General features: G+C 51.0%; 1 protein-coding gene across 6 annotated transcripts in view; it reads right to left on the bottom strand.

Annotated features, from left to right (window-relative positions):
• Ptprn2 (protein tyrosine phosphatase receptor type N2) overlaps positions 1–17283 on the bottom strand; it is a 542085-nt gene that overhangs the window by 304039 nt on the left and 220763 nt on the right. For 5 of the 6 annotated variants that reach the window (XM_063250851.1, XM_063250850.1, XM_063250847.1 and 2 more), the window contains 3 exons: positions 8672–8886; positions 7585–7620; positions 5247–5626 (listed from right to left, as the gene is read on the bottom strand). In XM_063250851.1, coding sequence (XP_063106921.1) covers positions 5247–5626; positions 7585–7620; positions 8672–8886 — 631 coding nt within the window. Of the gene's footprint in view, positions 1–5246; positions 5627–7584; positions 7626–8671; positions 8887–17283 lie in introns of all 6 variants that reach the window. The other variant, XM_063250852.1, reaches the window with a different exon arrangement.

Genomic DNA, 17283 nt, shown 5'->3' on the forward strand with positions numbered 1-17283 from the left:
ACCAAGCACTCCCAGGAGTACACAAACACCTCCATCTGCACCAAGACACTGCCAGGAGCACACACACACCTCCATGTGCACCAAGACACTCCCAGGAGCACATACACACCTCCAAGTGCGCCAAGACATTCCTAGGCACACACACACACCTCCATGTGCACCAAGACATTCCTAGGTACCCATACTCACTTCCATATTCACCAAGACATTCCTAGGCACACACACACACACACACACCTCCATGTACACCAAGACTCTCTTAGGAACACAAACACACACCTCCATGTGCACCAAGACCCTCCTAGGAGCATACACACACCTCATGTGCACCAAAACACTCCCAGGAGCACACACACACCTCCATGTGCACCAAGGCACTCCTAGGAGCACACACACACCTCCATGTGCACCAAGACATTCCTAGGCACACACACACACACACACACACACACACACACACACACACACACCCCTCCATGTGCACCAGGACACTCCCAGATACACAAACACCTCAGGTTACCAATCCATTCCCAGTAGTTTTCCGCCAGAGGACAGTAGGACCAAGTGGAGCGTGGCATCATTGTGAACCCACCTGCAGTGGCCCCAGGACTCTTTGGGCCCCACACAGGATCTAAACATCACCGCAGCAAGATGAGTTAAAATGGCCTCAAGGGTTACCATGGCATTTACAGTCAGAAGTATTTCCTGGCCTCCTATGCACAGACAGGGTATCCAACTGCCCCAACCATGCAGTGGGACAATGAGTCCTTTCCAGTCTCTCCATGGCTACTTGTCATGGGCGCCAGCAGGAGGAACAGCAGGTACTTCGAGTTTATGATGTGGCACCTGGTGTGCTCTTCATTTTTAGTGGGTGCTGTTATCTGTTCTGCCACCGTCTGAGCTTTGGTAGGAAGCAAGGTTTACCTCAGAAATCAATGGGAGGACTCAGCATACACAGACCCATCTGTCTGTTTGTGACAGCTGTCACCCAGCCCCTGAACATGATGCTATCCCTGGAAACAGGTGCCATGCTCTCCTGGACCAGGATATGAGCTGTGAGGGTTGAGGACCTCGCACTGCACTGGACAGTAAGCAACCAAGAGTCTCAGAGTGAAAGATGTATCTGCTCTCTACTGCATTTAACTTCTGAGGAGGAAAGTGTGCTGAGATATTTCAAAGCTCCTGTTCAACATTTTTGAATAAGGTACTTCCAGGATCTACTAAGAATTTAAAGCATCTGTAACAATCCATTCACTGGGAAGCTCACAGTGGGAGAGGACACCCTCCTCCCCATGACGCCCATGCAACACCAAGCCTGCAGGGTGGACATCCACCTGGCACCTGGAATGCAAACCCAGCCGCACAAGTAGTGAGAAAGATGTGTGGAGAGCACCGTGGGTGCAGAGACCACGGAGCAAAAAGTACGGGTCAGAAGTACCAGGAGCAGAGAACTGCTGGAAGGCTCCCTTGGGCTGGCTATGTGCTCAGATGCCCCAGGGCTTCTCCCCATGACACTCAACACCTGCATGGAAAGCACTAGCGCTGAGGTGTTTATTTATTTTTATTTATTTTCAGACATGGCATCTCACTATGTTGTCCTGGGTGGCCCTGACTCCAGGGATCCTTTGCCAAGTGTTGCTCCACCTCTCTCTCCAGTGGTTGGGACCACAGGTGAGCAGCACCATGCCTAGCTACTCTCATTCTAAAGAAGAGAGACTGAACTGGAGAAATTGCCCTCCTTGTCCAGGATCCTTGTAGCAGCAAACTTCCAAGAGAGACCCAGCCAGCCATTCAGCTCACAGGAGGCTGGCACTCAGGGCAAGTGGGAGCAGGGGCAACTTGTGCCTGTGGACTCTCTTGCAGGTTCTTCCTGCACAAGGATGAGTCTGCACCTACAATCTCTCCATCATGCATCTCTGCAGTTCCTCGTACATCAATGCTATCACCTATTTCCTGAGATCAGGCTGAGAGTTGCAGGCTGTGGGCACCGCTCCCACTGACCTGCTTCACGTCTGTGTTCAGGAGCCGAAGCTCCATGAGTCTGCCATGTTACTTGCTCAGTTGCAGACAGTTTACAATGTATCTGAAATTTCACTAAGAGTTAAAGAACCACAATGAAGATGCACTCAACTTGGAGATAAACTCCAGATGAGATGTTATCAGAAACCAATGGATGAAATGAGGTTTCCTTGGGATCCACTCCTTATCCCAGCCCTCCCACCTGCCATCCCAGCTGGCTAACCCGTGGGCATCCTCCTGTGGTAAGCAGTGTGGAAGAAGGCGCTCAGAAGGGGCAGCCACTGCCTGCATCTGCTTCCTCCACTTCCTCCTCAGAGCATCAGGGAAGAGCCCGTGACCACCTGTGCCCAGAGCCAGTTCCCCGGAGACTGACAGCATTGCCACAGCTCTTGTGAGCAATGAACAACCACCAGCTCCTACAGTAGGTGCGGAACTCCACAGTCTAACAACTCAGTTTCTCAACACCAAGATGACCATAAGCTCATTCATTTCTCTAACTTTAAAAAAATGCAGAGAGTTTAATAAAAATCTAAGTGGCTGTTTTTACAGAATGCGGCCTCAAGGGACCATGATCCTGAGTGCACATGAGGCTGGTTTGTACCTGCATGCTAAGTCAGGTAGCCGCTGTGTGAGGTGATCCCACCATAGCTTCCTTCCAGTCCTCCAGATGTCTGTGAAGGGCTCTTCCCTGGACAGCTCCTAAGCCTGGGCTCCAGGCCCACTTACTGCCACCTGGGGGGCCTTGATGACCACAGAGGGGCTCTGTGCATTGTTGCTGCTCCACCTCTCAAGACCAGGAGGCCCTCAGAGAGAAGCCCTCAGCACCAAGCCCATGACCAGGCTCTGAAGATGCCCAGGATGGTGGTCAGTGTGCTGTGGATGGGGATAGGGCAGGTTTGGGGGCACTGAGCTGAGGACAGCCCCAGGCTGGGCTGCAGTGCAAGGGCCCAAGGAGTGACTCTTCCAAGAGAGCTCCAACAGAAGGGCAGCCTCAGGGAAAATAGGTAGCCTCAGGCCCCATACATTGATGGGATCTCCTGGACTACACTCTGCAGTCAGACTGGACATGAATGCCCAGTGTGGGTACTGCAAGCTCTGACATCACAGCTGCCACCCAGCACCCAGGACCCACAGGTAACCTCATCTCACTCACATTTACATATGCACACATGTGTGTACACAAATAGACACACTACACACATATACACATACATGTGTGCAAACAAAACAGACATCACACACACTACACATAGATATAACACATATAATACACATAGACACACCACATGCACACCACAGAGATACTTCTTGCACACATACAGGCACACCTGTATAAGCAATCACCATATAAACATGCATCATCCGCCATGTACCCATGCCTGCTTGTAGGCCACACACACCATCTATTAAGAATACAGCCTCCAAAATCAGCAGCTGTCCCATGTGGAGACCCGTGAACTCCACATGTGCGTGCCCTGAACTTCTGCAGGCTGTGCTCCCCTTGTCCTGCCTGTGCCCATCTCTGGGGAGCAGCCCTGGTTCTTCTCTCCCTCTTCCCCTCTTTCTCCAGGAACAGCCCAGCTCCTTAGGACTAGAGCAACAGTGATCCCGTGTGTGTGCCCTCTCTACACAGGACAGGGAGGACCTCTACCCCTGGGGCTTCTGTCTCACTCGGACAGAGTGTGAGCAGAGACAGGGACAAAGACAGCAATGTGTGAGTCCTCTTCTAGGCTAGTAAGAGAGAATCCTCAGGAAATGGGGTTAGAAGGCATTCCTGGGAAAGCCAGCCTTGTGTCTGCCAACCATCATTTAAAATCACGTGGCCACTGGCCTGAAACCAGTCTGAAATTCCAATTTGGTTTTGGTGACCATCTAAGGTTTGAGCTCACCTATAAAAGTCTCTCTGCTGAGTGTAAGTAAGGACTAAAATGTATAATAGGTATTGCAAAATAGAAAGACAATGTTCAAATGGGAAGAGGAGGAGGGCTGAATGGAGGGTAGAGAAATGGAGGAGAAAAGAATCAAGTTAGGGCCTGGGGGTTTAGCTCAGTGGCACAAGCACCTGCCTGGCAAGTGCAAAGTTGTGAGTTTGATCCCTGGTATCAAAAAAAAATTAAAAAGATAAAAAAGAATCAAGTTACATCATGTACATGTACAAATTTTCTATGATGAATGTGATCATTATGTACCAGTGAAATCTGATTGTTAAAAAAAGAAGTCAAACTCCCTCAGCCTCAGAGTGACATGCGTCCCTCTCGGATGAGCATGGTACCATGCACAGCGGGTCTTCCAGGGCCAAGCCCTGAGCCAGAGTCTGAGCCGCCATAGGTGACAGCTGAAATACAACAGTTTTCTTCCTACAGAGATACAGCTGAGCAGGCTCACGCAAGTTCCATACACACAAGTGCACATGTGCACACTTACACGCACACACCCTCAGGACACCACTTGTGGATGACCAGACTCTCAGACACAGCACTAGGCATCAGCTCACCAGCAGGGAACCAAGGAAGTGGAGCTGGCCAGCTTCTGTGATCACACTCGCTGCACCCAGCCCTCCTTCTCGAGCATAGGCTGAGATGAGAGGAAGAGCACCACGTTTCGGTGGGGTGCACTGCCCTCTGAAACGCCACTCGGGCCCTGCTATTTGGGTCATGGGAGTGAAACAGACAAAGATTTGGAGGGGTTTTTTTCCCCCTGGTTCTGGGGATTGAACCCAAAACCTTGACATTGAGCAACATCCCTAGCCCTATTTTAATTGCTTATTTGAGAGAGGACTTCTTTAAATCGCTAAATTCCCTGGACTGGGTTTGAATTTGAGATCCTCCCTCCCCAGCCTCCCAGAGTGATAGGATTGTAGGTGTGTTCCACCATACCCCACGGCTTCAGCAGTTTCAATCAGCAAGGAGCTGGCACCAATCTTAGCTCTCCGGGCACCTGCCACGAGTTACACCAGTGCCCAGCCTTTGCCCAGTCCCAAAGGTTCTTGTGCGGCAGTTTTGGGCCAGAACCAGGGAACCAGAAAGGGCTGTGAAGCTCTGGTTTGGTTCACTGTACTCTGAACACCATTGTAGAGCTGTCGGCACCGGGGTCCGAAGCACCTGGCTGCTGCCCATGCCTGAGATTTTGGACACAGCAGACATTTAAAATAAGATCATCTCCAGTCTCTACGGGGCGCCCTCCCAGTAGCATCCTGGAGCACCAGGAGATGAGAGCCCTATACTTACTCGCTGCCTGTCACGATGTAGCCAGGCTCCTCGACCTCAGAAGGCCTGGCTTCCAACTGCAGGCCTTCACCTAGCGGGCCCCACTGTCCTGTCTGGGGGCTCTGAGCCTCCTGAGGTGCCTCTGGATCCCAGTTCTGGAGTCTCCCAAGCCCAGCGACCCTGGGTTCTGCCTTCAGATTCTCTGATAGGTCTTTGGAGTATGTTTGGCTCTTCACGTTCTCTACCCCAACATCTTCTTCCTCTGAAGACAAGGAGGCCACAGATTCCTCCGATTTCTTGATCTCTGTTGGGAAGGCCTGCTCCGGGGGGAGCTCTCCAGGCAGGAGTGGGGACCTATGGTCCTGCAGGATATCTCCAAGTCGGACACTCAGGTGACTGGCCTGGCAGAAAGAAAGCTCTCATGAGTCACTGTGCATTAGCGAGGATGGCCCAAGCTGAGAAAGAGGGGGAAATTTGCATTAAAGTTATACCTGTGGGGTCACAACAGACCACTTGAAAGAAAACCCCGGGACTCTCTCCCTGAACTCTCTCTAGGAGAGTCACTGCAGCCTGATGCGGAGTGGGGGGGACTATGCTTAAGAACCACCTATCCATGCCCCACCCTTCCTGAAGAACCTGACTGTGCAGTTGGTTTGGCTCTACAGAATCACCAGGTGTGATCTCGAGGCCCCGCCTGACCCTCAGACAGACAGCAGTCATAACTGATTGTAGTGATGTGGGCAACAGGGAGCATCTGTGTGCAAGCCAGTTCCCATGGCTACGTGCTGACCATGGACAGAGCCTCACCCGAGGACTGTGCCTCACAGGACCCAGCTGTCATATGGCTTTCAGAGAAGCACGGAGGTGACTGGCAGACAGAACCTGCACTCAGGCCTCACTGGTGTCGAGGCTGCAGTCTCCCACACCGGGGGGATCTGGGGTGCCTCTTCGGGCAGTGATAGCCAGAGTCTTCTGCTATTGCCAGGATGTGGTCCTGAGCACGAAATCATGTCACTAAGGTTCCATTAGCCAGAATGGGGGTCAGATTTGCCTGTAGGACTGCTTTACCAAGTGTATTTGCCTAGGAAATTGAGAAGGGCCATGAAGGCATTCAGCCTTTTTTGACTAAAGACCATATGTGACTCCTTGTGTTTTCTTTTTCTGAATATTTAAACAGAATAGCGGTCACTGACAGTGTCCACTCATATTTGCATCCTAACCACGTGGGTCTGTAGCATTTAAGTTGCTGACCAGACCAGCCAATGTTGCTAAACCAAAGGAGAAAACAATCTCCAGGGCTGGGGTTTCCCCAGGAGGAGTGGAGGGGCCACTGAACCTCCAACACCCAGTACCTGCTGTGAGGTAGCTGTGCTGGGTCTTGGCCACTCCATGGTGGAGCTCGGACAGGGAGCAGCGCTCTCTGAGGCTGTGGCTTTGGAGCCACCAGCCTGAGGTGCTGCCCTCAGCCACTGCCAAGCTCTCTGTCCCTTCCCACATTTAGAAACAGTTTCCTGCTCTCTTCTTCTTAATCACTCTAGTAGAGTCTGCCACTGCTGTGGGGCTTAAAATGCTTCTAGTCCTTGCCAGCAGGCACTGAGCCATGAACCACTAAGACAATCTGTTGAGAGGCTTAGCCATGATTCTTTTCTCCACTCCAAAAACAGTATCACAGAACCACATAATATCATTGTCATTGTGTGTGATCTGGCTGGGGCAATCGTAAGGCTTGGTAAGTGAGAAAAGTCTCTAACATAGGAAAAACAAATGCATTAACAAAGTGATGGGCGAAGCTGATGACATGAGTTGCTATCCTGATGGTGTGTCCAGGGCCCCCTCATAATGCTGGGACAACCCCAAGCTTGGCTGTACTGGTGGTCTTGGCCACACATGGTGACCAGCACTTGACCAGTGACCAGTGCCACTGAGGAGCTGCTGGATTCCATTTTAACTCATTGACATTTGGGCTGACACCGCCATTTGGGAGGCTGCTATGCTCATAACTGCAGGCCTCTGCAGGACATGCCCTGATCCTACCCCAGGCACGTAGGCTGCATCATGACTGTGACATATGTGTGCAGAGAAACTGAGAGAATATTGGAGTACTTGTTTGCATTACCTGTATTTCTTATGTTTCTACAGTGTGTAAAAATTAGTTTATAATCTGAAAGTGGCCATTATTATGTACTGATTACATACATTTTGCATGTACTCTTTCCATCTTTCTAGGTTAGGGACCATGAAGTCTTCTTCCCTGCTTTTCCTAGGGGTGAACTCTATGTTTCACAACTGTTCTAAACCTTGAATAAGAGGATCACAACACAGCTGAAAGTGAGCCCAGCACACAGGGGCTTTGTCTTACCTCACTGGAGCCTGGGCTGCTGTCCTCCCATGCTCTGTCACCTGGAACAGACAGAAGTGTCACCACAACCTTGTCAGCATGAACAGTCTCACCAAAGACAGGTGTGATGGTCAGGGCCCAGTCTCATCCATGAAGTGAACCGTTCTGTCCACAGCCCCGGACAGCATCTTGTAAACCAGGAGCGAGGGACTCACAGCTGAGCAGGCCAGAAGTTAGCCAAGGAGTGTGCTTCCTAGGGCCCAGGGCCAAAGTCACCTTCACATTGGCCCCCACAGAGCCTGCTATACCACTCCAGGCACGTCAGGGAAATGTACAGTGAAGCATCCAACTCAACTGCCTCACAGTTTGGAGGACCCCACTACCCTGATTTGGGTGACCCCTCTGCAGCTGATGTTTCTCTAGGTGAATGCCCTGCCTTCAACACTCAGGGATGTGCGACCTGCTGCACACCTGCCAGCCCCTATTCTGCCACCCTTTAATAGCATAGCTGCCTGGTGCAGCACCTTGCCATGTGGCATCTGCTGGCTTCTCTTGTGCCCTCCACCACCACCAGGCAAGATACCCACTCTGGGAAGGCCCACCCCACTAGCAGGGAAGGGGCCTTGCCGTATCTCCTAGGCACTAGCCATGTGCGGGCACTGAGTGGGCTACACCCTTGACCAGATAGGCCTGAGGGCCCTGTATCAATGTGGGCGAGTGGCTGCCCCCAGCAGCATGGAGTGGCTGTGGAGGGGGTGAGCTCTGTGAGCCAGAGGAGCTTTGTTATTCAAATATCTGGCAGTATCCACTCATAGCAGGATCCAAACTAAAACCCTCTAGTCCTTCCTGCTTTCCTAATCCCGAGCCTCAGCACAGAGGAACAAAAGCTGCTCACAGAAGGCAATCTGCCCTTCAACCTCGCTGGTCCAGCAGGCTTAGTCTGTTAGGAAAGCTTTTAGAGGCAAGAGTTCCAACAAATGAAAATCATCACTACAAATCCCCTCTTCCCGGCAGAGACCGTGCCGCGGCTGGGAGCAGCATCTCTCCAAGCTGCCCCAGCCTCCTGCCCTCCCCACACCATCCCAACTGCAGATACTATGGGAATGAGGTCACCTTGGAGTGCAGCTTCCCGGCCTCCCAGCAGCTCCTGTGGCTGTCCCTCAGCTCCTTGCCTGGTGATGGCCTGGCCTTCTGCTGGACGTTCATCTTGCCTCGCAGAACTGGCCATCATATCTGCCATCCCCTCCATCCCAGCTGGGGCCTCCTGCTCTGCACCAGCCTGCTGCCTCCTCAGATCCTTCAGAAGACTCTGGACAAGCACTTCTGGACACAGAAGGCACAAAGACACAGTGGGTTGAGCTGTCCTAAGGACACGAGGGCAACTGGACCACAGGGTGTTGGTGTCATTGATGGTGAAACCCAGGGTGCTCTGGACAGGGTCAGGGCAAGCAGCAACCCAGAGTAGGACAAGCTTTTTGTCCTGGCTGGGAACAAAGGGTGGCCTCTGGGGAACCACCTTCAAGACTGGGCAGGAACAAGCCATAAGAAGCTGCTTCCTTCTCATCTGGAGAGTATATCACAGGCCTGAAGGAGAGCACAGAGCTCAGCACCCCACTGGCCTGTGCCACTGTGGACAGAGTCAGCTGCCATTTCCCCTTAGCACATTAGGAGAGAGCTCAATGGAAGCCTTGGGCAACATGGCTGACCCACCCCATGTATAGACGGCAGCCCAAGAGTCAGTAAGAGAGGGGAAGCTCAGGGTGTTCCCCATGGCAGTGGCACAGACCAGGCCCCCATGACAGCAGGGGGATGTAGTTCCCCTCACGCAGCAGCTGGAGTTCAGTAATGGAACTACAGAAGTCATTTGTCTAATCAAGAGACCCACTCCTCATTGAGAGCTGGGAACTGGAGGTGGGAGGCCTACAGCCATGGAACATCCAGACCCTTCATTGGCGTCCTGTCTGTGTCCAAGCCTCTGCCCTCCACCCCTGGCAAGGCTGGATGGTGTGACTGAGGATCTTCACTGGCCATGTGGCCGAGTGAGAAGCCTACTGGAGAGGAGACAAGCCTGGGCCGCTGAACTCATGAGGCTCGCAGTTGGGCTGCTGCAAGGAGGAGCCCAGGAGGAGGTGGCCACTGGGGCCTTTGGAGGCTGCAGCTTCCAGGCCAGCCTCTTCCCTTAGGCTCTGCTTCTTGTCCACCACCAAATGGGCAGCTTTGCCCCACCAGGCACTTCCACCATAACACTTCTGTCTTGGATCCAGACAACAATGGACTCAAATCTTTAAACCATGAGCTGCATAAGTTGGGGTATAGGGTATTTTTCCCAGCAATGGGAGAAATGACCAACCCTGACAACTCTAGCCATTCACCCTGTGTTCAGATCGTGTCATGTTTATGTCCAGGGGCCTCCACAAGCCTCATGCAATCATGGATGCTGGTTTGTTGTCTAGCACTTGTACTGGTGGTGTGAGTGCTACACCTGCCCAAGGGTGGAGCCAGCATACAGTGTAGGTGGGAAGAAGGTGTGTTTCTCTTTTGCCAGTTTGCAACTTGCTGTTTGCAGCTAGCCGAGAATAGCAGCCCGCCATGCCACCCTGCCTTGCAGCCAGCTGAGTATGGACTGAAACCTAAACTTGTAAGACATAAACCTTTCCTTCCCTAACTTTGGGAGTCAGGTATTTTGTCTCAGCAATGAGAACAAAGGAACCATGACAGACGGGAAGGAAAGAAGAATACCCAACATGAGGTAGGAGGTGCTGAGTTTGAGACCCTTTCCATCCAAGCTGTGTCTGACTGAACGGTGGAAAGGTCGTCACCCCTCCTGGGCCCTTCTCTCTTCCACACTGCCCTCTAGCCCCTTCCCCAGGCAGAGTGGGAATATGTCTGTTGGTCTCGTTTCAATACGGCCCAGGATCCAGTCACCTCTCCGTGTTCTTCACTGGCTTTCTGCCTGCTTATGCACCTGACAATGCTGGTGGATCACTTTACAGCCAGAGAAGACATGAAGAAACAGTGTCCTGAGAGGTCTGCACCCCAGCTTTTCCCTTGGGTGTCTCCTTCAGTAGTGGGGCTGAATGAGCATCACACAATGAATGGGAGCAGCCCTGTGGCAGGCAGATGGGCATCACTGGAAGACAGGGGTGTTCCTGGGGCTGGGGGCAGGTGCAGGGGTTGGCACAGGTGTTAGAAAGGAGCTCACCTGCTCCTGCTGTTTTGATCCCTCCCATGTGGGGGTATAGATGCTATAGTCCTCACCTCAGACAGCAGGACTAGGGCCACACGTGGGAACTGCTTTTAGACCAGGAGCCACAGCACAATAGCTAGGCAAAGTGAGCCCAGCACCACGTCTGAGGGGGCTCTGTCCCAGGTGGGAGGTGCAGGAACAGGACAGGCCCGTACTGAGAGGTCAGGGGTCAGAGGTGGGCGGGGTAGCTGCGATGCAAGGCACCTAGAAGCCTGGCCTCAGTAAAGGAACAACTTGGTGCCCCTCTTTGCCTCCCAACATTTGAGCTTCCCTGGTGGCCCCTGGAAGTATGGATGCCAAGCTCTCCATCTGAGGGTGGTCACCACTGACCTCACCCTACATGAATCCCAATAGAACCCAGCATAAAAGCAGCCTCTTTTCTGGGGTGGAAACTCAGGTGTGGGCTTTGGCCACTTCCTTCTGGTCCCAGGGAACCTCTGCCCCAGTAGCCCCAGCCAAGTGCCCACAGCTGAATGCTTGCCATTGAGGGGACAGTAGTGAGGGACAAGGCAACACCCTGGCCTTGTCATCCTGTGCAAGGGCCGAGCTGATGCTTTTCTTCCACATGGAGGGCAGCACAAGCACTTGAATGGCTATCTGGAAAACCATACTTGTGTCCTTCAGACCAGAAGAGGCATCTCAGACCCACACCCACACACAGAACTGCAGCCGGGCGTTGCCTTCTCAGCTCTGCTCTGTGATCCGAGCCCCCCACGTTCTCTCCTGTTTGTGCTGCAAAATCATCCGTGGGTCCAGTGCCAACAACAAAGGAGGCAAAAGAAAGTGGAAATCAGGCAGGAGGAGCAGAGGGAGCTATGAGGAGAGTATGGCTTGCCCTCCAGCAGAGGCCTGGTCCATTGGGTGAGACCACACCACTGCCCACAGGCCGCTCTTCCGAGCACCCAACCACAGAAATCAACAGGAATCACCTTGAGGCCTCCACCAGGGAGGAGGACCTTGGGGAGAAGCGTCCCTCACATGGCACCACTATCCCCGAGCCCCTGCCTCCTGTCATAGACAGGCAAGAACAGTGGCCTCCATGGCCAAACACAGAGGCAGCACTGTCACAGAGGTGGTGGCCAGGCCAGACACTTTGAGAACCTCAGATTCTGTATGATTCTCACATGAGGGACAGGTCTAGGGTTCACAGGGAAGAGGTCTTTCTGTGGGACCCCAACTGACCAGCACCACCTGCATTCAGCTAACCAACCTCACTGCTCGGGAGGGGCCCAGAAATGATGGCATGGCTGAGACCACCTCTTGGACAACCAGATACTTTAAATATGGACACAAGCCATGGTGGGGAGCCACACAGACCACTCAGATCTTTCTGTCAACCTTCACAACCAACCCAGGATGAGGGAGTGCCGGGCCCCGGAGTTGGCCTGAGGCTGCAGGTGCTTGGGCCAAAGCCACAGATACAGACCTCGATGAGCCAGTACCACTGGGGCAGCAGCCTCAGTCGGGATCACAGGGCCAGAGTCCGGTGAGTAAGGTGGAATCAGGGGCACCGCTGTGCCCTCTTTGAAGCCACATAGCTCGAGGGGGCCAAGGAGGCGACCAGTGAGCAGAAGTTCTCAAAGTTAGAATTTCTTGCACTGATAGGTACCTGCTATCAAGACATGGGTGTTTCTGAACCTGGAAAGGTTTACATAGGTGGTGTTGTGCACATGCATGTCTGCCTGTGTGTATATCCATGTGCAGTGTGTGTATCTGCATGGATGTGGTTGGGTGTGTGTCTGGGTGTGTGTCTGTGTGTGTGTTGGGGAGACACAGCTCAGACTAGAAAGGAAGGCCAGCTAGGAAGGAAGTCAAGAGGAAAATGACACTGCAAAGCACGCCCCTCTCAGCACCTTTCTTCAAAACATCTGAAGTCCAGGAGCCCTCTGCCTTCATCCAAGAATGGGACAAGAATGGTGGGTGTCAATTGGGGGACACTCCATAGTGGAGGATGCTCCAAGGGAAAGGGAAGCAGAGCCTGGGTCCAGAGAGTGTGGCCACACAAGTGGAGGTGTTCTGCCATGGTTGCTCCTTATAGAGGGCAGCCGACACAGAGCCACACACCCACCCTGAGCGTGTCTTCAGGACAAGAATGCACAGCGACTGTTTTCGCCATGCCATCATGGTGGGGAGAACTGGTCACAAAGTCACTTGCATCCCAGAAGACAGCATGCTTGGCCACATGGAGACACCCTAGACTGTCTTAGACACTGAAAAGTACAAGCAAACTTAGAATGGGCCAACCATTAAGGCATGCACGGAGGATGAATGACAATATCTTCAGTCATTTGTCCTTTCTCCTAAAACAGACAAGCATTTTGAAAGAGTTTTGCCCTAGTATAAATTACTGTACAGTTAGTCTGGCAGTGGTCTAACATGGTGGAAGGCCAAAGTGGAAACGCTTACCACTTCCTGCTTCCTCTTCAGTCCTAATTGCAACTCCCCTCCCTGTTTGCACACACAGAGAATTCCAATCGGTTCCTCACACGTCATCAATATCTGCCCCATGTGCCAGTTCCGATCAGAAGACATATAACCCTCTGCCTCTCTGTATCCGGTCAAAGTAGACAGCCAGCCGCCATGGGTTGTGTGCTCCTTTCCACGTCCTCAACTCAATAAACCTGTTCATTTTGTACTTTTGCTTCCCTATTGTGCCAAAATACTCTTAACACATTTGTGCTTATGACCCCGGCAAACTGTCACTTATTAAAGTACTTGAAAGTTTCTTCCCTGAATTTCAACTAAACAGTTTTCAAGCTATCATAATTTATTTATAAACCACTCCCTGTATTTTATTCCCCCAAAATTAATAATTAAATTTGACATAACTACCAGAGTACAGAGAACCAAGAAGGCGGCTGAGCCTGCTGGTGTAAGCTGACCAGTGTGCAGGCTGAGGAGTAGCCCTCTGTGCCCCCAAACCCCATGGGCAACTAGGTGATTCGGATGAACTCTACTTTTCAATTAACTTTGAAGCCTAAAGCCAAGAAACTAGAGGACAACAATATGCAGTATAGTACCCATTACAGATTTCCTACTGTCTTATCACTGTTTGGATTCATTTTTCTGTTTTATTCCCTTTAAAATTAAATTTAAAAATTTGATATAACTATGATGTCTTTTTGTTATAAATCTTTAAAATATAAAAACCATAAAATATTATTTTTTAAAAAGTATAAAATATTATTTATTTTTAATTTCTGAATAAATGTAACCCATTTAATTTACTGATTTTTAAGAGATAAACATAAATTACATCTTTTGAAAAGAAAAAAACTTATAGTTTTTGAATATTGAGTTACTTTGAGCAAAAAGTGTTAAGAATATATTTCAAAAAGAAAATTAATAAAATATGGGGAAAATGAGATAGGATAAAAAGTAAGCAAAATACTTTTCAGTGCAGTAAAGCCTCATGAAGATGTGGAATTTAAGTGATCAGTATTGTGGTAACACAGCACAAAGATGAGAAAACACTATCATCTGAGCCAAGGGGCTGCCGCTGCCAGCCTCTGCCCACAGAGGCCTGCTGGGGACCATGTTGCTCCTTCAGGCACTGGGCTTCTGGAGTCCTCATGTGAGACCTGCCATGGGTTCCCAAAACACTTTCCAAGGCAGGGAAGTAGATCAAAATCTTGCTGAGAAGTGGTGGATGCCAACAACTAGAAAATCCAGCCAGCAAGCTGCTGCCCTTTGAGTCTCTCGTTAGCTGAGTGAGAGCTCTGGGTTTCTGGAATCATCCTTGATTTGCTAAGGAGTCTAACGATACCACCACTAATCCTAAGGAGCCTAACGATACCACCACTACCCACTATATTTAGTGCCAACAGCCACCAGCCAGTGTGCAGAAAGGAAAGAAACTAGGTGGATGGTGGCCTGGTGGCCTTGCTGTGAGATGGCAGAAGAGTGAGTCTGGTATCGGGACCAGAGCCAGGCTGAGAACTCACAGCAGCCCCAAAGCTCCCTCTCAGACACTGCCACACACCACCTGGGCGGGATAAACCAAAGGCACTGGCACTGGTCAGAAGAGCTCAGTCAGACCAGAAATACCACAAATCCACAGCAAACATGGCCTACTGTCTCCTGGAGACAGACACTATGGAAACTCCGCATGTCCTAGAGTCAGATTTGTGTTCATAGCCCATCCTGTCAACCCAGTGCCGGAGGTGTAAGGCAGTCTGTCCAGCCTCCTGCCCCATCTAGGATCTCATCTGTGCCAAGTGGAGTGAAACATTTCTGTGCACATGGTTAGCAAGGATGAAATGCGGTAGATAGGTCACCCTGCACATGGGCCATGATCTCAAAGGGTCCCAGCAATCTGTCCAGTGCTCATGGTTCAGAAACATTGTCTCTTGTGGTCAGCACATGGCTTTCCTTGGTCTGTCTTCATCAACCTCCCATCAGACAGAGGGCAGAGGACAAGTGCCCCATGGTCCCCAGGGCAGGCACATGCGTCTTGTGAAGGGATCCCTCCTTATCCAGAAGGTCTAGAAGAAAGGGGCACACTTAACAGGGCTCCCACACTGACTGTGACAGAAGCCAGGTGCAGTCCACTTCAGGAGAGCATGACAAAACAGCCCCTAAAATCACCTCCTGCCACCCACAAAGCACCCTCTGAGGTTACTGTTGGTGACCAGCTGCCAAGGGAGACTATAATAGATTATATATTCCTTTGCACACACACACCCCAGGCCTCACATAATATGGAGGCAACTCAGTCTAGCGTTTGTGATTGGTTTGTTGTCTAGCGCTCAGATTGATGTTGGGGAAAAGGCGGGTCTTTCTCTTTTGCTTTAGCTATTTGCAGTAGCCATGAATGGCAACTTGCAGTGCCACCCTGCCACTTGGAGCCAGCTGAGTATGGACTGAAACCTCCAACCTGTAAGTAATAAACCTTCCCTTCCCTAACTTTGGGCATCAGATATTTTGTCTCAACAATGAGTAAAAAGTAACTAAGACAGAGACAGTGGCACCCCTCAGTGGCTGCTGCACATGTGCCACAGGGACCCTGTTCCACAGCTGCCTTCACACACCTCAGCACTGCAAGGGCACTGTTGTCAGTCATGAGGACGAACTGAATGAAGAAAGACTGAAAGTCCAGCCATCCCAGCGGACCAAAGGATTAGGCACAGACAGTAGTCAGAAACCATGAGCATCAAAGTCACTGATATTTTTGTTCCATCCACTGATTGTACAATTCTACAATCTGGCCAGCTGATAATGACATTTTAAGTAGCTCTCAGTGCCTCAAGAGGGCTCTGGTAGGTCAATTACATGAAATGTCAGGAAATCAACTAGGGAGGGCTGGAGAGGAGATCAAGTCACAATGGCTCTGCACACATTCCCACTGAAGATCTAACCCACTGAAATTATGTGCCTGTGCGAGTCTCTCAAGCTAAGTGCCACATGCTCTCAAAGGCAGTCTGCAGAACTGCTGTCAGCAAGCTGTAAGGCACACAAAACAGCTCTTGCTCCTGAATGGCTTCATTAGTGTATGTATAGGACAGGACACAGTCTAGCCACACCTGAGCAATGGACACCAATGTCCTCAGTGTCCTCAGCATCCTCACGATCACCACCACCATCACCATGACCTTCACCACCACATCATCACCTTTACCACACCACCATCACATCATCACCACCATTACCACTATCTTTTCACCACCACTATTGCTACCTTTGCCACCACCACCACACCATCTTCACTCTCACCACCATCACCATCACCACCGCTATCTCAGCCATCCCCACCATCACCACTACCATCCACACCACTATCACTATACTCATCACTACCATCATCCTTGTGATTGTGAGGAGTTGGTTGTGTCCCTTTTGTTTGAAGAGCACACAGCATAATTTTTGGAGTTCAGTCCTTGGATGTTTGCAGAGGATTCAGATAAATTCAGTAGGAGCCTATTATTTTGCTGCTTTGGGTTTCTAGCAGGAGACATGGATATAATTATGTCAGCTCGTCTATTCTCACTGGAAACACGATGGTGACAAAAAGTGTTCTCCTTCCAATTTGAGGACTACCATGTCAAATTGAAAGGAGATCCCTCCTTGGTGAATTCTAACAGCCCTGATTGCAGGCACCCGTTGCTCAGCCAGGCCACGTGAGTTCACATTCACAGGACTCTTGTGTTTTTCTACTGCGTGCAATAGCAAGGCAGAGAGAGCACTGCTTACGTAATGGCAGTGAGTGCAGGGATGGAGGTAAGATTTCTCTGTCCCTTGTTTTCCTTCTTTTCTCCCTCCATTTTTCCTTTTTCTGAGCTGAGCAGTGATTCAGGGGCCTCACATGTGCCAGGCCAGTGCTCCAGCACTGAGCTGTCCTGAGCCTCAAACTGCTTCCTACAGCAGCTTTACTCAGCTTCCCATTAGCGGGGGTTTGTATGCTCAAGCATTACCTGGTTTACAGCAGAGAAGGCGGCTGAGCCTGTGCTGGTGGCCAGGCCAGGCCAGAATGTAAC

This window comes from Cavia porcellus, unplaced genomic scaffold, assembly GCF_034190915.1.
Source record: "Cavia porcellus strain 051 isolate PalLab524CR breed Dunkin Hartley unplaced genomic scaffold, mCavPor4.1 scaffold_6, whole genome shotgun sequence".
NCBI lineage: Eukaryota > Metazoa > Chordata > Mammalia > Rodentia > Caviidae > Cavia > Cavia porcellus.